The sequence below is a fragment of the Gorilla gorilla genome, chromosome 20 (genome assembly GCF_029281585.2).
Source record: "Gorilla gorilla gorilla isolate KB3781 chromosome 20, NHGRI_mGorGor1-v2.1_pri, whole genome shotgun sequence".
NCBI lineage: Eukaryota > Metazoa > Chordata > Mammalia > Primates > Hominidae > Gorilla > Gorilla gorilla.
Genome location: NC_073244.2, coordinates 69,368,699 through 69,391,673, shown reverse-complemented (window position 1 = coordinate 69,391,673; position 22,975 = coordinate 69,368,699). Strand labels below are relative to the sequence as shown.

General features: G+C 45.5%; 1 protein-coding gene across 2 annotated transcripts in view; it reads right to left on the bottom strand.

Annotated features, from left to right (window-relative positions):
- Window positions 1-9,011, bottom strand: part of ZNF460 (zinc finger protein 460) — a 28,601-nt gene extending 19,590 nt beyond the window's left edge. Inside the window, exons 1-2 of one of the 2 annotated variants that reach the window (XM_063701691.1) lie at window positions 8,819-9,011; window positions 4,253-4,379 (exon numbers count right to left, since the gene is read on the bottom strand). In XM_063701691.1, coding sequence (XP_063557761.1) covers window positions 4,253-4,286 — 34 coding nt within the window. In that variant the 5' untranslated portion in view covers window positions 4,287-4,379; window positions 8,819-9,011. Of the gene's footprint in view, window positions 1-4,252; window positions 4,380-8,106; window positions 8,541-8,818 lie in introns of those variants that run through there. The other variant, XM_004061537.4, reaches the window with a different exon arrangement.
- Window positions 9,012-22,975: the final 13,964 nt, after the last annotated feature.

Below are 22,975 nucleotides of genomic sequence, written 5' to 3'. Positions count from 1 at the left end.
ATAGCCAGATCCATCTCTTAAAAAAAAAAAAAAGTAATAATAATAAATAAAAAGAATGTGTGGATTAGCCTTGGAGAGTAGGTAAGAGTAAAAAGGATGGGCTATGAGATAACTGATGAAGCCAACATAAAAGTGAAGATCAGAGTAAAAAGAGAACCAAAGCCCAGTGAGAACAGAGAAAAGAGAATCTAAGAGGGCCCAATGCTCAAGCACAAAATATGAAAACTCTGTGCTGAATCATGAGTTCATATTGAAGGGAGGTTAAGAGTGTAGCTCTGGAGTCAGAACATCTCAGTTCAAATCTTGCCTGTACCAAGTCAGCTGATGCCAGAGAAATGATTTAGCTGATCCTAGTCTCCACTTCCTCATCTGAAAAACAGAAACTCTCAGATTCTGTTTCATAGGCTGTGATGAGGGTTAAATAGGAAAATTCTTGGCTGGGCACGGTGGCTCATGCCTGTAATCCCGTTACATTTGGGAGACTAAGGCAGAAGAATTGCTTGAGGCCCAAAGTTCAAGAGTAGCCTGGGCAATATAGCAATATCCCATCTCTACAAAAAAATTAATAAATTAGCTGGACGTTGTAGCATGAGCCTGTAGTTCCAGCTACTCTGTAGGAGAACTGCTTGAGCCCAGGAGTTTGAGGCTACAGTGAGCTATGATGGTGCCACTGCGCTCCAGCCTGGGCGACAGAGCAAGACCCTGTCTCTTAAAAAAGGGGAAAATTTCTATAAAGCACTTGGCACAGTGCTAGACACTACATAAGAGATCGGTAAATTGTGGGCCATCATCAGTTATCATTATGGTCACTGTTGTATTTGAAAATTAGGAATGAAAGGAGTGACCTTACAATGGTTTCTGTGCTGTGATATAGAGAAACCTACCACAGGGACTCAAACAGTAAAATGAAATGATGGTTTCTTTTGTTTGTTTGTTTTTTTGAGATGGGTCTCGCTCTGTCGTCCAGTCCGGAGTACAGTGGTGTGATCTTGGCTCACTGCAACCTCCACCTCCCAGGTTCAAGCAATTCTCCTACCTCAGCCTCCTGAGTAGCTCAGATGATAGGCACCTGCCACCACACCTAGCTAATTTTTAAATTTTTAGTAGAAATGGGGTTTCACCATGATGGCCAGGCTGATAACTCCTGACCTCAAGTGATCCGCTCGCCTAGACCTCCCAAAGGGGAATGATGTTATCAAGTGATTATGAAGATGTAGAGCAATGGAAACTTTCACATGTCCATGGTCAGAAAGTGAAATGGTACATTCTGCAGAACTGCTGGGCAGTTTCTTTTAAAGCTGAACACACCCACACAGTGTGGCTCATGCCTATAATCCCAGCACTTTAGGAGGCCAAGGAGGGAAGATCAGTGCAGGCCAGGAGTTCAAGATGAGCCTGGGCAACATAGTGAGACCCCATCTCTACAAAAAATAATAAAGAAAAAAAGAAAGCTGAATATACAACCTACTCCATGACCTGATGTGTACACACGAGTATATTCTAACAGAATTTACTGTTAACACAAAATTCAGAAATCAGTATTTACATCCACCAGAAAATATGAACAATACTCTCAGCAACATATCCAAAACCTGAAAACAACAGGAACATCCATCAGCAGGGTAATGGACAAATGAATGGCAGTTTCACATACAATGAGAAATTACAACATATTGAGAATGAACCAACTCCGACTGTATATAAACACCTGAAAAGAATAACACAGACATGATGATCCAAAGAAGACAGATATGTCAGAGAGCACACTGTGCAGTTCAACAACAGCCAACCAATCTGTGCTGATGAAGTCTAAATATGAGCTAATAGAATCAAAGAGGCTATCGAGAGCATAAAACCCTGATGAGGAGCTGGAGATAGCCTATGTATTGATGTAGGTGGTAGTTACTTGGGTTTATACATAAGCAAAAATTCAGTGAGTGGACTTTTTTTTTTTTTTGAGACAGAGTCTCCTTCTTCACCCAGACTGGAGTGCAGTGGCACGATCTCAGCTCACTGCAACCTCTGCCTCCTGAGTTCAAGCGATTCGCCTGCCTCAGCCTCCCGAGTAGCTGGGACTACAGGTGTGTACCGCCACGCCTGGCTAATTGTTTTGTATTTTTAGTAGAGACGGGGTTTTGCCATGTTGGCCAGGCTGGTCTCGAACTCCTGACCTCAGGAGATCCACCCGCCTCAGCCTCCCAAAGTGCTGGGATCACAGGTGTGAGCCACCACTCCTGGCCTGGACTTCTTAGGATTTTTGCACAACACAGCATATGAGTTATAGCCTATTCAAAAAGTAAAAAAAGATGGAGTCTTATTATGATGCCAAGCCTAGTCTCGAACTCCTGGCCTGAAGCAATCCTCCCATCTCAGCCTCCGGAGTAGCTGGGATTAGAGGCATCTGGCTTCCATTTTAGTGTTATTAATTGACTTGACTGCATTATTGTTGTATCTCAGAGAATATGGAAGCCCAAGGAGAGAGACAGAGAGGGAATGGCCAGTAAGTGGAGCAGTCAGAACACACATAACATTTATCGATAAAGCTGCCTTACATGGTGCAGTTCATGGTGCCCCATAGCAATTACAATAGTAACATCAAAGACCACTGATCACAGACCAGCACAATAGATATAATATTAATAAAAACATTTGAAATACTGCAAGAATTACCAAAAGGTGACACAGACAAAAAGTGAGCACATGCTGTTGGAAAAATGGTGCGGGACAGACTTGCTCAATTCAGGGTTGCCACAAACATTCAACTTCTAAAAATACAGTAACTGCAAGGTGCAGTAAAGCAAAGTACAATGAAACAAAGGTATGCCTTTTTTGGCACATATTGTCCCATTTTACCCATGAGAAAATTGAGGCACTTTTCTGCACTGGCATGGGTATAAAGAAATAAAAAATTCTAAAAAGAAAATTAAGGCACAGAGGAGTTCAGTACTTTGCCCAGGAACACACAGCTGACAAAAAGTAGAGCTGGAATTGGACTCTGAGGCATCAGACCTTGGTCTCCCAAGTGCTGTGCTCAGAGGAAATGAAGAACACCCCCGTGTGGTGCCAGGAGTCTCAAAACAAGGAGGCCATAAAGAAGAATGGGAGACACGAGCGGAAGAACTCAATCCTAAGGGAACAGGGCAGCAGAGTGAGGGGTAGACGTGGTGACTCCACACTTCGACATTTCATGAACCACTGAAAAATAAAAAACTGGGAGGGAACTCCAAATAGCGATTTGGCCACATACAGACGTTTGCACAAACATCAAAATCAACACATCACAAAAGAAAGAACCTTTACCAAAAAAAAAAATGCAACGAACAGCATCTCACAATGAAGGTTTATCTCTTAAACTGAATTAATTAAGTTTCTGAGGTGTTCATTGCAATGGCCCTATTATCCTTACTCACTGACGATGGGGATGCTGGGAGAATTAAGTGAGAAGAGTATCAACAGAGAAACAACAAAAATATGCAGGAAGTAGTAGTGCCAATGAATGTGTGAGCCTCAGAGAACAAGACTAGATGGTCACTTCGTTCCACACAATAGCTGAGCCAGAAAAAGCCATTATGAAAAGACAGTGACAGGAGCAGACCCATAAAGGGAAGCCAGCACCAGACAACCAGTATTAGTGCCACAGGGGGCCTGGCTGCAAATCCTGCCTTTGGGTTCTACAAAACATCCCATTTCCTGGTAACACATCCCTCTCCTTTGGCTGTGACCAAAAGCAAACTATATTTCGTAGCCAACCCTTTCTAAGTAAGACACAAAGAGATCAGGAAGAATAAGGTGAGTCAAAAAAATGAGGCTGGGCGTGGTAGCTCATGCCTGTAATCCCAGCACTTTGAGAGGCTGAGGTGGGTGGATCACTTGAGGTCGGGAGTTTGAGAACAGCCTGACCAACATGGAGAAACCCCTTCTCTACTAAAAATACAAAATTAGCTGGGCATGGGAGCACATGCCTGTAATCCCAGCTACTCCGGAGGCTGAGGCAGGAGAATCACTTGAACCGGGGAGACGGAGGTTGTGGTGAGCCAAGGTCACGCCATTGCACTCCAGCCTGGGCAACAAGAGCGAAACTCTGTCTCCAAAAAAAAAAAAAAAAAAAAAAAAAAATAGAGTAAAGCTTTGGGAAACAGGAGGGCTGGCTCCCAAGACCTATTCCACTAGCCAGGCCTGGAGCCAGGATGAAGGCTAGAATGAAGCTGCTTTCAGGTGCCCCTGATTTTGGAGAGGAGAGGACAGGCCTTACCCAGTGCGACCAGAAGCCCACAGGTCTCCAGCATCACCTCCACGTACAAGGCCCTCTGGGTCACGTCCAACTGCCCCCACTCCTCCTGGGTAAATGTCACAGCCACATCCTCGAAGGTCACGGACTCCTGAAAAGTCAAACAGAACCAGTAATGTTTCCTTTGCAACTGTGGAATAGGATTAGAACCTGTCACTCCAGCACTGCAAAAGATGCACAGAGAATCAAAAGCCAAATCACCAAGCACCTCCAAAGGGCCAAGATCTGTGCTAGGATCAAGGGGAATGTGGACACTGCCTTGCATGGATTGCAGCAGTGAAGAGGAGACAGAAGCGGCTGAGGCAGGAGAACTGCTTGAACCTGGGAGGCAGAGATTGCAGTGAGCTGAGATCGTGCCACTGCACTCCAGCCTGGCAACAGAGCAAGACTCCGTCTCAAAAAAAATAAAAAAAATTAAAAAAATAAATAAATAAATAAATAAATAAATAAAGCCTCCTAGGCAGGAAGCCACTTGAACTTGACACAGAAATAAGGTTAGGACAATCCCAAGTGGACTGAGAGGCACAGACAGTAAGTGCTCGGACATATTAGAGGAATGGGAAATAATAATAATAAAAACATCACCACCAGCAACAATAACAGGAAGAGCACCTGAGTCTTACCAGTCCTCCCTGTGTGCCTGCCTCATGCTGACAGGTTTACATGCCATGGTAAAGTGACTGAAACTCCCCAGCTCAGGAGCCAGACTCCTGAGGTTTAAAACCAAATTCCTGAAATCAACGTGTGCCTGCTATGTGACCTTGGGGACCTCATTTCATTTCGCCGAGCCTCAATTTCCAGGTCAATATAACCGTGTTTCCCACTTCATCAAGAATAGTCAAGGCTGGGCACGGTGGTTCATGCCTGTAATCCCAGCACTTTGGGAGGCTGAGGCACATGAATTACCTGAGGTCAGGAATTCGAGACAAGCCTGGCCAACATGGTGAGACCCCATCTCTACTAAAAATACAAAAATTAGCCAGGTGTGGTGGCACAAGCCTGCAATCCTAGCTACTAGGGAGGCTGAGGCAGGAGAATCGCTTGAACCTGGGAGGCAGAGGTTGCAGTAAGCCAAGACTGTGCCACTGCACTCCAGAACAGAGCGAGCCTCTGTCTCAAAAAAAAAACAAACAAAAAAAAAAAACAAAGAATAGTCAAAAGAACTAAAGAAAAACTGTTTGTAGGCTGGGCGCGGTGACTCATGCCTGTAATCCCAGCAGTTTGGGAGGCTGAGGTGGGCAGATCATGAGGTCAGGAAATTGAGACCATCCTGGCCAGCAAGGTGAAACCCCATCTCTACTAAAAATACAAAAATTAGCTGGGTGTGGTAGTGTGTGCCTGTAGTCCTAGCTACTCGGGAGGCTGAAGCAGGAGAATCGCTTGAACGTCGGAGGCAATGGTTGCAGTGAGCCGAGATCGCACCACTGAACTCCGGCCTGGCAACAGAGCTAGACTCCATCAAAAAAAAAAACAAAAAACAAAAAACACTGAGGCAAAGGCCACAGCATCTGAATTTACCATCATCATCTCTATGTCTCACTCAGGGACCTGAGACCTGGGCCTCAGTCCTACCCTCCGCTCTACCAGTCTACCCAAAGTCTCATGTGTTCATGTCTTTTTTTCTTTTTTTTTTTTTTTAGATGGTCTCACTCTGTCATCCAGGCTGGAATGCAGTGGCACAATGTCGGCTCACTGCAGCCCTGACCTCCTGTGGTCTAGTGATCCTCCCACCTCAGCCTCCTGCACAGCTGGGACTACAGGCACATGATGCCATGCCGGTCTAATTTTTTGTACTTTTTGTAAAGACAGGGTTTTCCCATGTTGCCCAGGCTGGTCTTGAACTCCTGGGCTCAAGCAGTCCACCTACCTCGGCCTCCCAAAGTGCAGGGATTACAGGTGTGAGCCACCAAGCCCAGCCCAAAGTCACAGGTCTTATCAACAGAGGCAGGATTTAAGCCCAGGGCCCTCTGGTCTGATTATGTAACCTGACATTTCTCTATTAGCAAAGTTAATGCAGTTAATGAGAATGAAGCATTTCAAATCCACATATACATTTCAGCCACTCCCATGGACAAGAGCAGAGAAGTGTAGTCATCATCATCCACCTCACCAAAGAATCACCTGAGGTGGTGACACCTGATCAGGTGTTAGGGCCTGGACCTGCTTCCAGGGAGAATTCACAATGAGCCATCGCTTCCTTTTCTACCTGAGTCCTACTAGCAGGTATCCCTGAGGCCAGAATATTCCATGAGCAAGCAACAAGAGTCATAGAGGGCACAGCAGGTTGTAGCCATGAGAATATGGGCCCATCTGGAGATTACATCTGTCCTGGCTGAGTAGGAGGGTACATTCAGCAACATAACCATACAAACGTGCCCTCTCAGAATATGTCAGCAGGTAAGGGAGTAAGGGGAACCACATATAAAACCACCGTGGAAGCCACACAGGTCCCCTGAGAACTCCTTAAACAACCAATATACCATTTTTTAAGTCTACACAGTTCCACCAGTATGAAAGGCCATGACTCCTCATGCCCAAGACCACTGGCTAGAAGGAGGCCTCATCTTGCAAAGGTTACTTTAGGTCTCACTCCCAGGCCTCCCTAACCACCGCGGGTAAAGAAGAGGGTAAAAACACAGGCTATGATGGTCGACACACCAGTTGTTAGTTTCTGACTTAAGAAACTTAAGAGCTACAGTGATGTAAGGCAGGTAATTGAACGTATGTGACCCTCAAGTTGCTCTTGTGTAAAACAGTGATGACAATAGAACCTAATTCTAAAGAGTTTAGGATTAAGCCGGGCGCAGCGGCTCACACCTGTAATCCCAGCACTTTGGGAGACCCAGGTGGGTGGATCACCTGAGGTCAGGAGTTCAAGACCAGCGTGGCCAACACGGTAAAACCCCGTCTCTACTAAAAATACAAAAATTAGCCAGGCGTGGTGGCGCACACCTGTAGTCCCAGCTACTCAGGAGGCTGAGGCAGGAGAATCGCTTGAACCCAAAAGGCGGAGGTTGCAGTGAGCCGAGGTCACGCCACTGCACTCCAGCCTGGGCGACAGAACAAGACTCCGTCTCAAAAAAAAAAAAAAAAAAAAAATTTCAGGGTTAAACGAACTGAGGGTTAAATAATACTCACCGATCAGCCCACAGCAAGGACTCAATGACAGTTAATATCATTCTTTGCAATTATTTTTCTTTGTTCCCATTACATCCTTGACAAACTCAAATCCACAAGCTTCTTTAATACCATCAGATTATCTACACAAAAATACCAGACTCTGGGCAAGGGTGTAAGGTGCCACTTTAGCCGGAATTGCCAAAAAGGCACCTCCAAATAGGTGACACCTGGACAGAGGCCAAAAGGATGTGAAAGGGAGGCCCTGCAAAGTTACAGCGGCAGTGTTCGAAGTAAAAGGAAGTGCAAGGAGAAAGCCTGGAAAATGGAAGAGGACTGCACGGTCAGGTTGGTGGCTCTGAAGAGCAAAGGACCAGGGAAAAATGCAAACAGACAAGGTCAGGGGTGGTTGGCCAGGTGGATGGGGTACGGGCTAGCAGGCAACAGAGAAGGCTGGATTTAGGGGAAGTGTGATGAGATCCCTAGAAGGAAGCATCACTCCTTCAACCACGGACTGAACACCTATCAGAGGCCAACACTGTTGCAGGACTGCGGATAAAGGAAATGACAAGCCACGGCCATTTCTCTTAAATAAACGATGGCGACAAAGAAAAATCCTGTGGCTGTCTTGGCTTCCAGCCTGCCCACGAGGCCTCTAGAAATAGCACAGCAGCAGCAAGGCCGAAACCTCGTCCACTCACCTGCGCCGGAGCCATCCACGCCGCCGCCATCCCGGGAATGCCGCGGATCAGCCGACCACAGCCCTTCTCTGTCCTGGGCGGGGCGACCTCGGCTGACTTTCGCACTCCGAGCCTCAGTTTTCCCCCGAAAAAAATGCGCACAAGGCCCAAAGCGCAGCGTCGGGGCTGAGGAGACGGAGGGCGGCTGCGGAGGCCTAGGCCTCGGCGGGCGCCGGTGGGACACCTCGTTAGGGGAGAAGCGGGGCGTCAGGCTCCCGCCAAGACGCGAAGAAGGGGCGTAACCGCTTCACTACCCGTCCCTGCTCAGGCCGCAGAACGCGCCCACCCAGCGCTCTAGGCCCCACACTGTTTCAGGGCCAAACCGGCCCACGGAGATGACGTCACACGAAGAAGCGGAAGTCCCGCCTCCGCCGCCCTGGCCCGCAGAAAACGCTCCTGTCCTGGGCCGTCAATGGCCCAGAGTCCGCGGCCGACGCAAGGGGCAGTGCCTTCTGGGTAATGCAGTTTTTCCCTTACATCTACCGGGTGTGGAAACTCACCCAGCGCATCCGACTGCACGTAAGTGCGCACCAGAACCCCCGCGTCGTCTTAGGGCCACCGCTTTAGTATAGGCACAAGTCGGAGGGTCGAAAGGTCCCTTCTAGCTCAGGAAAATCGAGGTCAGGAGACGGGGATATTCGCCCCGATTCAGACCCCGAACAAAGGTGCTTACCCTGCTGTGGGCTGGGCCCGCGACTTCTCGCTTGCTTTGCCTCTTTTCTGGATCTTTTCATAGAAGAAAAGGATAAATGAGCAGTTAAAATAGCCACCCAAAGGAGGACGCCTGACAGTGTGCCCAGCCTGCTGGGAAAGGACAGACCGCCCTCTATTGGGCCTCCTTTGGCCGGGCCCAGCCTTCGTAGGATGCAGGGACTTCCGGGTGATGTAATAGGCTTCGCGTTCGCCACGTGTGGACTTCCCGTACCCTGAGGTGGGGAGGCTGCTAGTGGAGCAGGCTTGCAGGGAAGCCCAGTACTGCCATTTCAAGCATGATCAGTTTGAAACGTCAGTAAGACCACAAAGCATAGTGCCATATACTCAACCTATGATTCAACATTGGCAGAGGGTTCGAGCGTGGATATATAAATTTGGGAGTTATTACTGTAAACTGTTACTTCAAGTCATGATATTGGGTGAGGCTATGAAAAGAATGAGCGTAGATGGATAAGTGACGGGAAAGAGGGGAACCCTGGCCCAACCCACCATTAACTGGTTGCAGACAGGAGAGTTCATAAAGTCTTGTTAGGAATTTTAACAATCCTAGACTATGCAAAGATTATATTATGCGAAGTCTTAGGAGTCCCCATCGGTAACTTTTTTTTTTCTTTTCATGACTATGAAAGTGAGAGAATTAAGTCCGGCTTTCAATGGTTTGACGATATATATGGTTAAGAAAATAGAAAGGTGTGCAGAAAGTACTCTCCAAGAGATTTAATTTTGAGATTGAAAATAGTCAAGGAATGGAGATGGGGTCAATTTCCTACACGATGCGGTACTTTTGGAGAAATATTTTTGGCTAAATTAGTGTGCAAGGAACACTGTTATTCATCATTGGCAATAGTAATTTTTGAAAATTGATAAAGACATCATTCTCTTTTTCACATATTTGTGACTCTTAAATTTTTTTTTTTTTTTTTGAGATGGAGTTTCACTCTTGTTGCCCAGGCTGGAGAGCAGTGGCACAGTCTCCACTCACTGCAACCTCCGCCTCCCGGGTTCAAGCGATTCTCCTGCCTCAGCCTCCTGAGTAGCTGGGATTACAGGTGTGTGCCACCACGCCTGGCTAATTTTGTATGTTTAGTAGAGACAGGGTTTTTCCATGTTGTTCAGGCTGGTCTCAAACTCCCGACCTCAGGTGATCCACCCGCCTCGGCCTCCCAAAGTGCTAGGATTACAGACGTGAGCCACCCCCTCTGGCCAGACTCTTATAATTAAATTTAAATGGTTTTTTCAGAGGCATATGAACCAGAGCAACTCTATCTTAAATAGGAGCTGGGTAAAATGAAGCTAAAACCTACTAGGCTGCATTCCCAGACAGTTAAGGCATTCTGAGTCACAGGATGAGATAGGAGGTCAGCACAAAATACAGATCATAAAGACTTTGCTGATAAAACAGGTTGCAGTAAAGGAGCTGGCCAAAACCACCAAAACCAAAATGGTGACAAGAGTGACCTCTGGTCATCCTCACTGCTACACTCCCACCAGTGCCACGACAGTTTACAAATGCCATGGCAATGTCAAGGAGTTACCCTATGTGGTCTGAAAAGGGGAGGCATGAATAATCCACCCCTTGTTTAGCAAGTCACTAAGAAATAACCATAAACATGGGCACCCAGCAGCCCTTGGGGCTGCTCTGTCTATGGAGTAGCCATTCTTTATTCCTTTACTTTCTTAATAAACTTGCTTTCACTTGCACTGTGGACTCGCCCTGAATTATTTCTTGTGCGAGATCCAAGAACCCTCTCTTGGGATATGGATTGGGACCCCTTTCCTGTAACATATTCCTGGCCACTACAGAAGAGACTATACTGCAGGAACCCCTGACCCAAAGGCTAACTTTGGGTAAGTGGTGGGGTCGGGTAACACTTTTCTCGCAAACCACAAAAGGGACAATGCTGAGGAGACCCCCCTGACTCAAAGGAAATAGACTGCAGCACTGATTGGATGACTTTGGGTAAGTGGTGGGGTACCCAGGTAAAGAATGGGATTGGGATAGACGCTCAAGTTAGGGGAGTTAGAGTCTCTCCTAAGGCAGAGTGGATTAGAGGCCCCTCTTAATAAAAGGCAAGGACGCTTGACTGACCTTGGGTTAGAGGCCCAACTTAGGAGGATTAGAGTCCCTTCTAAGATTTAGGGGGTTAGAGACCCCTCTCAGTAAAGTCCCTCTTGGCTAAGAACAGGTTTGGCACCATGGGATGTTAACTGCTATTGTCTTTGGATTAATCTGCCTTGCACTCTTTGCTGATGGCTCCGGGCGACAGGGTTAGGCATGTACAGGATCGTGGGACATGGGGAGCTTTTTCCTCCCTCAAAAGGGGAAACTTGAGAGCTGACGGGACTGCTGGAAAAAAATCCCTTCACGACAGCAGCCATAGCCGCCTGAACTTTTCAGTGTCACTGCAATGGGTGGGTCTTTCTCTGGCCTCCCTGATCATTTTGCCTTCCCTGGGAAAGTGTTGCTTGTGGAAAATATTTCCTGGGAAAGTATTGCCTGTGAAAGCATTTCCAATATAATTTTTTTTTTTTTGAGACGGAGTCTCGCTCTGTCGCCCAGGCTGGAGTGCAGTGGCGCTATCTCTGCTCACTGCAAGCTCCACCTCCCGGGTTCAGGCCATTCTCCTGCCTCAGCCTCCCGAGTAGCTGGGACTACGGGCGCTTGCAACCATGCCCAGCTAATTTTTTGTATTTTTAGTAGAGACGGGGTTTCACCATCTTACCCAGGATGGTCTCGATCTCCTGACCTTGTTATCTGCCCGCCTCGGCCTCTCGAAGTGCTGGGATTACAGGCGTGAGCCACTGCGCCCGGCCCCTTTCTTATCTTTTCTATTACTCTATTACTCAGGGCGACCATCTTGCCCAGAGACCACATGTTGAAACTCCAAGTCAGAGGTTGGATTAAAGATGACGGGGCCTATCTGGGGGCAAATTTAAGCCTTTCCAGTTTAATATTGGGTGCTAAGCAGAGCGGCTAATGTGTATGTTTTATCACATGTGTTTTGCTCTGGTCAGAATGAAAAAAAGTAGTTTTCCTTTACAATGCGGCTTGGCCCCCAGGGCGATGGTGCCACAAGCCAGATCACTGGGACCACTCAGAGAAAGGGAACACAGAAGCCTGGCATGCCAGCAAAAAGGTAAGAATTTGTTACCAGTCAGATTTCTGACTTCTCCCTCTGTGCAAACGGTTGAATGAATGGTAAAAATAATAATAATAATAATAAAAATAATAAATCAGTGTTTATCTCCTCTGTAAAGTTTTGATTAATATGAAAAAGAATTCTAAGCTAGTCAAACTGGTGTATTTTGTGCTTTGAATTTGTTTTTCTGTAGGATAAAACATGGGCTTAGAACACCTCTAAGCCCACTTTTCAAGATGACCCAGCAAGCTGGTCAGTAACAAACAGCTGCAGGTCCCTGAAACAAACAAACAGGATGAAGTCTCCCCTTGTTTTATGTCCTTGGGAGCCTGACCTTTTAACTGTGTGGCAGTACCTTCTCTTGGTCTCCACCTACTAGGGAAAAGGAATTTTAGGGTTCATGTCATAGTCAGCTCTAAAAATCATATTAAATAGTTAAAAGCCTTTGCAAGCTCAAAATTAACTACTCTAGGCTTCTGTGAAAGGAAGTAGGCACCGTCCCACACTGTAGCTCAGTAACTAAGGTTTCTGCACTTTCACAGTGGCAGTTTGGGTTTGATACCCCACCTAGGGAGTAAGTCATTTCTGGTTTAATATCTGCGTGACCTTGTCTAGTCTCTTCTCCTCCACAGACTGTCTTAAATTTTCCTTTCTCTATGCACGTAGGAGATAACCTTTGGTAAAGTTCAGAAGTTAGAAATATTGGCTTCTTGGCATGGCTAAAGTTGGGTAATAAGAGATTTGAAAGGATTTCTTTTTTAAAGAGCACTATGGTTAAAAGTTAGCTTAATTAAAAGTGGATAGGCCAGGTGTGGTGGCTCACGCCTGTAATCCCAACACTCTGGAAGGCCAAGGTGGGCGGATCACCTGAGGTCAGGAATTCGAGACCAGCCTGGCCAACATGGTGAAACCCCGTCTCTACTAAAAATACAAAAAAATTAGGGTGGCGGGTGCCTATAGTCCCAGCTACTCGGGAGGCTGAGGCAGGAGAATGGCGTGAACCCGGGAGACGGAGCTTGCAGTGAGCTGAGAACGCGCCACTGTACTCCAGCCTGGGCAACAGAGCGAGACTCCATCTCAAAAAAAAAAAAAAAATGCCTATGTGGAAAACAGTTATTCTTGCTGCACTTTATATAAATAATCAGGCCAAGTATAATAAAGCAAATCAAATCAGTCTTACCCTAATTTGTCTTTAGTAAAAATGGGAAACTGGGGAGAGAAATATTATATTTCAAGAACTATGGTATACTTGTTATTAAATTCTAGTCTCATTAGTTCTTTTTAAGTTTGTTTCTGCAATTTAAGCTACCCTGCTTATTCCTGTGAACCAACATCTCTGACTGCTGCTCAGAAAAAATAAGAGGGATGGGTAATGTAAAAATCTGGATCAATATTCTAATTCTGGGCACATTATAATCAGCTAACAACCCCATGCCAGCTTAGTTCCAACAGTTGCTCAGTTCATGAAAAGCCTTCTAATTTAGTTTACTTAGAATAACTTTACTTATTTTGCTTTACTCTTGTGGAATATATTGCTGTTATACTCTTTGTGTAGGAATACAGAACAAGCTTACTGAATGTTTCCTTTTTTTTTTTTTTTTTTTTTTTGATGGAGTCTCACTCTGTTGCTCAGGCTGGAGTGCAGTGGCGCGATCTCGGCTCACTCTGCCTCCCGGGTTCAAGTGATTCTCCTGCCTCAGCCTCCTGAGTAGCTGGGACTACAGGCATGAGCCACCACGCCCCACTAATGTTTTGTATTTTTAGTAGAAATGGGGTTTCATCATGTTAGCCAGGATGGTCTTGATCTCCTGACCTTGTGATCCGCCCACCTCGGCCTCCCAAAGTGCTGGGATTATAGGCGTGAGCCACCGCACCCAGCCAGAAACTCCTGTTTTTAAAACTATCAGATCTGGTGAGACTCCTTCACTATCATAACAGCGCAGGAAAGACCCTGCCCCATAATTCAGTCACCCCCACCGATCCCTCCCATGACAAATGAGAATTGTGAGAGTTACAATTCAAGATGAGATTTGGGTGGGGACACAGCCAAACCATATCATATGGGATCTCACTATGTTTCCCAGGCTGTCTGTGAACTCCTAGGCTCAAGTGATGCTTCGGCCTCAGCCTCCCAAGTAGCTGGGACTACAGGTGCACACCACCATGCCCAGCTTGGAAATCAAATTTCAACATGAGTTTTGGTGGAGATGAACTATTTCCAAATCTTAGTATCTCCCTTACCTTATTTGTATAAGACGGGATTCACAAAACACACATAGAAGCACTTACATTTGATTTTTAATATATGTATTGCTAAGGTGAGCACTTACTTGATTTTTCAGAAATTAAAACCAGTAATTAATAAGGCTCGCCCATAAATAAACAAGGAGAAGAAACCAATCTTAAAGAAGAATTGCAAATAGTATACATAGATACCACCAGCTCCCTTCAGACAGTGGAGCTTTGTGGTCTTCCCCTTGAGTTGGCTGGATTTAGTGACTAATTGTGGAAAATGAAAACAGTAACTTGACAGGAGAAACCTGGCAGACAAGTACCTAACCAAGTGATCAAGGTTAGCATCACTTAAGTCATCTTTTTTTTTTTTTTTTTTTTTTGAGATGGAGTCTTGCTCTGTCTCCCAGGCTGGAGTGCAGTGGCGCAATCTCAGCTCACTGCAACCTCCGCCTCCCAGGTTCAAGCCATTCTCCTGCCTGAGCCTCTTGAGAAGCTGGGACTATAGTTGCACGCCACCACGCCCGGCTAATTTTTGTATTTTTAGTAGAGACGGGGTTTCACTATGTTGGCCAGGATGGTCTGGATCTCTTGACCTTGTGATCCACCCACCTTGGCCTCCTAAAGTCCTGGGATTACAGGGCGTAAGCCACCGTGCCTGGCCCATTTTAGTCATCTTGACATCAAGTAACACCTACTATGATGATACAAGGAGGACACTTTGCCAATCTGATGTTCTTCCCCTTAACCCACAATTCTAGACTAATAATGAAAAAATACCAGACAAATGCAAATTAAGGGACATTGCATTATGAGTACTCCAGAAGTATGTAGATCGTGAAAAACAAGAAAAGACAGAGCAGCTGTCACAGATGGGAGAAAACTAAAGCGATGAGATGATTAACTGAAATGTGGTGTCCTGGACTGGATCCTGCAACTGGAGGACATTAGTGGAAAAAAACTGGTGAAATCCAAATACGTGTGTAGTTCAGTTAGTAGCAGTAGTAGTATACCATGTTAATTTCTTAGCTTTGACAAATATGTCATAGGCTTGTGAAGTATTAACATGAGGTGGAGCTGCATGAAGTTATATAGGAACTCTGTAATATCTTTGCTTCTTTACAGCTAAAATTGTCAGAAAATAAAAAGTTTAAAACAAAAAAAGCAAGGAGAGACTTCTGGCATGACAGCATAAGGAGCTCTGTGGGCCTACTCCCCAACAAAACTGTTGAAAATTATTAAAAACAAAAATGAAAACAAAAAAAGTCATGTCTCTGGAGATAGCCCTAAGGATATACATCAAATGAAAAAATATTTATTCAAGAGAATCTGTCCTTCTGTAAGAACTGTGAGAGTCTGTGGTATTTGAACCAAGACTATCTCTTTCCTTCAGCCCTCCCAATTCAATGATATGGAAACTATACTCCACAGTGTTGCAGACAAGAACACAGGGCTCTTCCTCTCAGCTTCCATACAGAGGGCTGTCTTCCCAGCAGGGTAGGATGTCAGCATTTCTTATCTTGCCACCAGAAACTTGCTGAGGCTAAATCCCTAGTGAGTGCAGCCCCAGAGGCAGGAGCTCCCTTCCTCCACCCATCCAATGTTGGTGAGATGAAGGCCCTTCCTTGGGCATCATGATGCTGAGTACTGGGGATTCATCACACTTGCCCCACTGAAAGTCTGTAATAGTGTACCATGACAGGGCAGCTGAAAAGACATGAGGCCACTGGCCACCCACTACCACTGAGCACTCAGCCCTCAAAGCAGGATGTCAGAAGTGGGCCATTGTTCCCACTCCCGGCTTTAGAACCCAGATCCAGAGATACTGCCTGAGGGGACAAGCAGAGAGCCTGGAAAGAAACATGTGGAGGTACGCCAACCTGAGGTAGAACAAATATCAAACAGTTTGGGAACCCAAACAGCCTGATTTTTTTTTTTTTTTTTTGAGATGGAGTTTTGCTCTGTCACCCAGGCTGGAGTGCAATTGCGTGATCTCGGCTCACTGCAACCTCTGCCTCCTAGGTTCAAGCTATTCTCCTGCCTCATCCCAAGTAGCTGGGATTACATTTTTGTAGTTTTTAGTAGAGACAGGGTTTCACCATGTTGGCCAGGCTGGTCTCGAACTCCTGACCTCATGTGATCCACCCGCCTTGGCCTCCCAAAGTGCTGGGACTACAGGTGTGAGCCACCGTGTCCGGTCAAGCCTGATAAAAAGCTTTGGAGCAATTTATGCCTCTGGGTATTGTTGAAAGTGGTGTCATTCTGTACTCTCTTCTCAAACCACATCAGTGGTCTGTAGTGGAAGAATCAAGAATACCAGGCTCTCTGGTTACGAAGGTAATATATGGGTTCCAACCCTAAAATTCATCTGGAATCTGCTGCTCCCTCTTCATCTCAAGTCTCACTTCATAGGGAATCCTTTCATAACTAGTGTTTGCTCCAGTCAGCTTCTCCTTTCATTCCTTCTCCTTTCATTCCTTTCATTCCTTCTCCTTTCATTCCTTGTAGCTTCTCCTCTCATTCCCTGTAGAATCTATCTTGTTCTCATGGAGTCAGGAGCAGAAATACATCTCGGGGCCAAAACCATGACTTTCAGTCTTGAACTGGAAGTTTCCCCTGAAGCCATAGGCTGGTTGCTGAGAGAAGAGAAAGGGAAATGGCCTTAACAGCCAGGGGTGAGCCAGCAGTCCTACAGTAACAGTCCTACAGTGGTGCCAGGAGACCATGGGGATTTCGCAGCATCATTATAAAATCCACTCAACATTCACGCTACAAATACTTCTTAGAGAAGCTGAGGGAAGGCACTTTGCAAGATGATGTAAAAGATACAGTGTTGAGCCAGTGCCACCTGGATTGTAGACATGTGGTCCAGGTAATGAGTCTCAGCTTGTATCAACCATTCCCTTCTCATAGAGGCCTCTCCAGATCTCTTACTCTTTTTTTTTTTTCTTTTGAGATGGGGTCTTCCTCTGTAACCCAGGCTGCAGTACAGTAGCAGGGTCATAGCTCACTGCAGCCTCCACCTCCCAGGCTCATGTGATCCTCTCACCTCAGCCTCCTGAGTAACTGGGATCACAGGCCCACACCAACACACTCAACTAATTTTTTTCTATTTTTTGTAGAGATGGGGTCTCACTGTGTTGCCCAGCTCCTCTCAAAACTCCTGGGCTCAAGTGTGGATCTCTTAATCTAAAGTAGCTCCTCCGGCCAGGTGTGGGGTCCTGTAATCCCAACACTTGGAGAAGCCGAGGTAGGAGGATCACTTGAGCCCAGGAGTTCAAGATCAGCCTGGGCAACATAGTGAGACCCCGTCTCTGTGAAAAATTTAAAAATTAGCCAGGCGTGGTGGCGGGTACCTATAGTCCTGGCTACTTGGGAGGCTGAGGGAGGAGGATCACTTGAGCCATGGCGGTTTAGGCTGCAGTGAGCCATGATTGTGCCACTGCATTCCAGCCTGGGTAACAGAGTGAGAGAACCTGTTTGTTTAAAAAATAATAATAATAATAAAAATTTTAAAGTAGTCCCTCACCCCAATATTACTCTGCTCTATTTTTCTTTAGGACGTTCATAACCATTTGAAAATATATCTTTATATATTTACTAACTTTTAATTAATTAACTCAACAAGTACTTGACTATCTTGTGATAGGCTCTGCTCTAAACAGTGGAGATACAGAGCTGGGCCTGGTGGGTTTGTTCCTGTAGTCCTAGCTACTCAGGACGCTGAAACAGGAGGATCACTTGAGACCAAGAGTTTGAGACCAGCCTGGGCTATCTAGCGAAACCCTGTTTCTAAACAAAAAAACAAAAAGTCACAATGGAGACACATACATACCACACACACACACACACACACACACACACAATAATAATAATCCAAAACTCCTAAACAATATAGAAGGTTAGGAGTGTTGTGGAGATAAGACAAACTAGAGCAGATTAAGAATCAGTGAGAGTGGGATAAAGCCAGTTGTGCAATACAGAGTGGTTGGGACAGGTCTAATAAGACAGTTAGGCCAGGCGTGGTGGCTCATGCCTGTAATCCCAGCACTTTGGGAGGCTGAGGCGGGCGGATCATGAGGTTGGGAGATCAAGACCATCCTGGCTAACATGGTGAAACCCCGTCTCTACTAAAAATACAAAAAATTAGCTGGCCGTGGTGGTGGGCGCACCTGTAGTCCCAGCTACTAGAGAGGTTGAGGCAGGAGAATCACTTGAACCCGGGAGGCGGAGGTTGCAGTGAGCCGAGATCATGCCACTGCTCTCCAGCCTGGGCGACAGAGCGAGACTCCGTCTCAAAAGAAAAAAAAAGTTATGTTTTAGCATGGACTTGGAGGAATTAAAGACTCATCAAGTGGAGATCTCAGGAAACAGTGTTATCACTCAGAGAAAACACACAGGACAATGGAACTGACAGAGCATCCTGGGTGTTTGTGGAACACCAAGAAGCCTAGTGCGGCTGGAACTGAATGTGCATGGAAGTTGGAGAGATAGATGGAAACAAATTGTGTAGTCTTTTATGCCAGCGTAGAGAGGTTGTGATGTGTTCTTATGTGTTCAAAAATGTACCTGGGGTTTTTTTGCAGTATGGTCTGATAAGAAACTCAGACATGCAAATGATTGCCAGGAAGGAAGAACTTTCAACTCACGGAGTTTTAGAAACAGTAGGCAAAACACATCCTGCAGGGCTATGTGAGAAGCACCAGGGTGGTATAAGAAGCAGAAGCAGAGGAGAAAGCAGAGGCCAGATCCTTTATTGTGTTTTCCACAGGAAAAGAAAGGCAGGGCTGGGTAACCAGAAGAGGATTTGCTGGTTTGAATAAAGTTGGTAGACTTTGGGGTCTAGGAGCTGTCCCTGTCTGCCTAGTACCTGGCCCTGGAGTCATTAGAGCAAAAAAAAAAAAAAAAAAAAAAAAAAAAAAAAATTGTCTCCTGTAGTGTAAGAGCCAGACAGAGGAGATGATTCACATCAGGGGACTCTGGATTTGTTAGTATGCAAATAAAAGGCATGGTTCAGAGTGAGTCATTTGCAATCTCTAAGAATCAGTTCACTCTAAATGGCAAGGTCCCAAATTCCATAGCATCAAGAATGCAGAAAATAAGAAAATATAGCTAATACACTGTGAAATGGGTAGCCATCATGGGGTTTTGAGCAGAGCTGTGATGTTATCTGATTTATGTTTTTGTTTGTTTGTTTTTTGAGACGGAGTCTTGCCCTGTCGCCAGGCTGGAGTGTGATGGCGTGATCTCGGTTCACTGCAACCTTCTCCTCCTGGGTTCAAGCGATTCTCCCACCTCAGCCTCTGGAGTAGCTGGGATTAGAGGCATGTGCCACCACGCCCGGGTAATTTTTTGTATTTTTAGTAGAGACAGGGTTTCACCGTGTTAGCCAGGATGGTCTCGATCTCCTGACCTCGTGATCCACCCGCCTCAGCCTCCCAAAGTGCTGGGATTACAGGCGTGAGCCACTGTGCCTGGACTGATTTATGTTTTAAAAGGATCACTCTGGGTACTCTATGGAAATTGGAATATGGGAGGGGCAAGAGGGAGAAGTCCTGTTAGGGAGCTCTGGCTCTTTCCAGATGTGCAAGGTGGAGGATAACTTAAGCCAATGTAGTGAGAGGGGAGGTGGTTTACCACAAGGTACAATTAACAGTAGATCAAGGAGAACAATGAGTAATTGAATTGATACAAATATATGGAAAAGTATGAATGGCTTTATGGGATGGATTGTTGTTTCTAAATCTATCCATTCCCCACACGAGCTGCTCCAGTGGCTCAGCATGTTCATGATGATACTGCTGATATATCTTATATAAATGTTATACTAAATGTAGATGCTCAGTAAATATGATTGTTTTGCTGTAAGAGATTCTAGGCTAGGGCCAGGGCTTTGGTTATACATTAAAGTGTGAACTCCAGGCTTCAGTTGCTCAGATGCTATACATTCTAAAGAAAGAAATGGCCCTTGATCAGCTCCAGGAAGACAATCTCTGAGTTTCTGGAATATTTTGCCTGGTAAAAGTAATTTTCAAGCCTGAGTCCATAGGCCTTCATGTATCGATTTGATGAGATGATTTATTCTAAGAACATTGTTACTGAAAAGGGCTCCCAATCCAGACCTCAAGAGGGTTCTTGGATCTTCCACAAGAAAGAATTCGGGGTGAGTCCATAAAGTGAAAGCAAGTTTATTAAGAAAGTAAAGGGGCCAGGCGTGGTGGCTTACGCCTGTAATCCTAGCACTTTGGGAGGCCGAGGAGGGTGGTCACCTGAGGTCAGGAGTTTGAGACCAGCCAGGCCATCATGGCAAAACCCCATCTCTACTAAAAACACAAAAATTAGCCGGGCATGGTGGCACATGCCTGTAATCCCAGCCACTCGAGAGGCTGAGGCAGGAGAATCACTTGAACCCGGGAAGCAGAGGTTGCAGTGAGCCAAGATCATGCCATTACACACCAGCCTGGGCAACAGAGCAAGACTCCGTCTCAAAAAAAAAAAAAAAAAAAAAAAAGGAATACAGAATGGCTACTCCATAGGCAGAGCGGTAGTTTGGGCTGCTGGACTAAGGCTACTTATAGTTATTTATTGATTATATGCTAAAGGAGGGTTGGATTATTCATGAGTTTTCCAGGAAAGGGGTGAGCAGCTCTCAGAACTGAGGGTTCCTCTCCTTTTTAGACCATATAGGGTAACTTCCTGACATTGCCATGGCATTTGTATACTGTCATGGTGCTGCTGAGAGTGACTTTTTGCATGCTAATGCATAATTGGGATATAATGGGCAGTGAGGACGACCTTGGTTTTGGCCATCTTGATTTTGGTGGGTTTTGGCCGTCTTGGTTTTGGCCAGCTTCTTTACCACAAGCTGTTTTATCAGCAGGGTTTTTGTGACCAGTATCTTGCGCCAAACTCCTGTCTCATCCTGTGACTTAGAATGCCTAACTTCCTGGGAATGCAGCACAGGTCTCAGCCTCATTTTGCCTAGCCCCTATTCAAGACGGATTTGCTCTGGTTCAAATGCTTCTGACAATATTCCTCATGGTGAATGCTGGATTTTGCATGCCCGAGGCCCTGGGCCACACTGTATGTTTGCTTTTCGCAAGGGCTGTGTGGCTATGACTTGTCATGTGGACCCTGCATTCCTATGTAAATGACCCTCCATAAAAACCCCAGAAATGAATGCTTGAGTGAACTTCCCTGGCTTGTATTATAATACTGTGAACATCTTGTCACACATCTTTGCTGGGGGAATTAAGTGTGTCCCTATGTGACCGTAATGGGAGATAACACCTAGAGTTTTGTGCCTGCTTTCATGTGGACTTCATTCTATGTGATTTTTCCCTTTGGTGATCTTGCTCTATATCCTTTTATTGTAATAAACTATAACCATAACAGGTTTTCTGAGTCTTGTGTGTACTTCTAGCAAATCATGAAGCCTGAGATAAGTAACCTAAAATATCAAAATGATTAAGGCCATTCATCCACATATCCATTTAGCAGATATCTGAATATCTACTACTGACTAGGAACTATGTGCATGGAACAATTAGGATAAAATCCATATTAACATCTGTGCTCTTTTGAAGCTGGAAATCTAGTTGGTGAGACAGTCAGGAGTCAGTAATCAAACCTAAATATATATGCATGTGTATGCACACACACACAGAGATATTTATGAAAGAATGCTTATGACGTAGCTGGGATGAAGGATAAATATTCACTACTGGACAAAGTGTGTGGTGGAAAAGCCCCATGGCAGGTGGGAAAAAGGAAACACAAAGTGAAAACAGAAAGGGCATAAGTTATGCAAGATGAAAGGTAGTAAATGAGGCACCTCCCAGACCAGATAAAGCTCAGATAAAGCCCAAAGGATTGACCATGTAATGATTTGGGAGTTGTTTTTAGAGATGAGGTCTCACTTTGTTGTCCAGGCTGGTCTCAAATACCTGAGCTCAAGCAATCCTCCTACCTTGGCCTCCCAAAGTGCTGAGATTACAGTTGTGAACTACCACACCTGGCCATATTTGGTTTTTATCCCAAGAGTTGAAGCCATAAAAAGTTTTCAGGAAACGTAGTGGGGGCAGAGGGAGGGCGAAGCAGAGCACTATTAAATCTGAGATGGTTCTCTGGTTTCAACTTAGAGAATGGATTGAAGAGAAAATGTGGGTAAAAGGACACTCAGTAAATTGAGATGATAGATGATGACTGGATGGACTAGGAAGAGGTGGTAGAGAGAAGTGGACATACTTGAGAGATATTTAAGAATTAAAAATGATGGGGCCGGGGCAGTGGCTCACACCTGTAATCCCAGCACTTTGGGAGGCCAAGGCAGGCAGATCACAAGGTCAGGAGATTGAGACCATTCTGGCCAACGTGGTGAAACCCCGTCTCTACTAAAAATACAAAAATTAGCTGGGTGTGGTGGCGTGCACCTATAATCCCAGCTACTCAGGAGGCTGAGGCAGGAGAATTGCTTGAACCCAGGAGGCGGAGGTTGCAGTGAGCTGAGTTCGCACCACTGCTCCAGCCTGGGGACAGAACGAGACTCTGTTTAAAAAAAAACAAACAAAAAAACACAACTTTCTGATTGTACATGAAGGAAGAAGAGATTGACGTAACTATGCTGAGTTGGAAATTTCTAGCCTACGTAACTAAACAGTGCCATGTAGTAAAGAGGGAAGACTGAAGTAGATCAGAGTCAGGGAGAAGCACTTCATTGATCTTATTTACATCAGGTAAAGAAT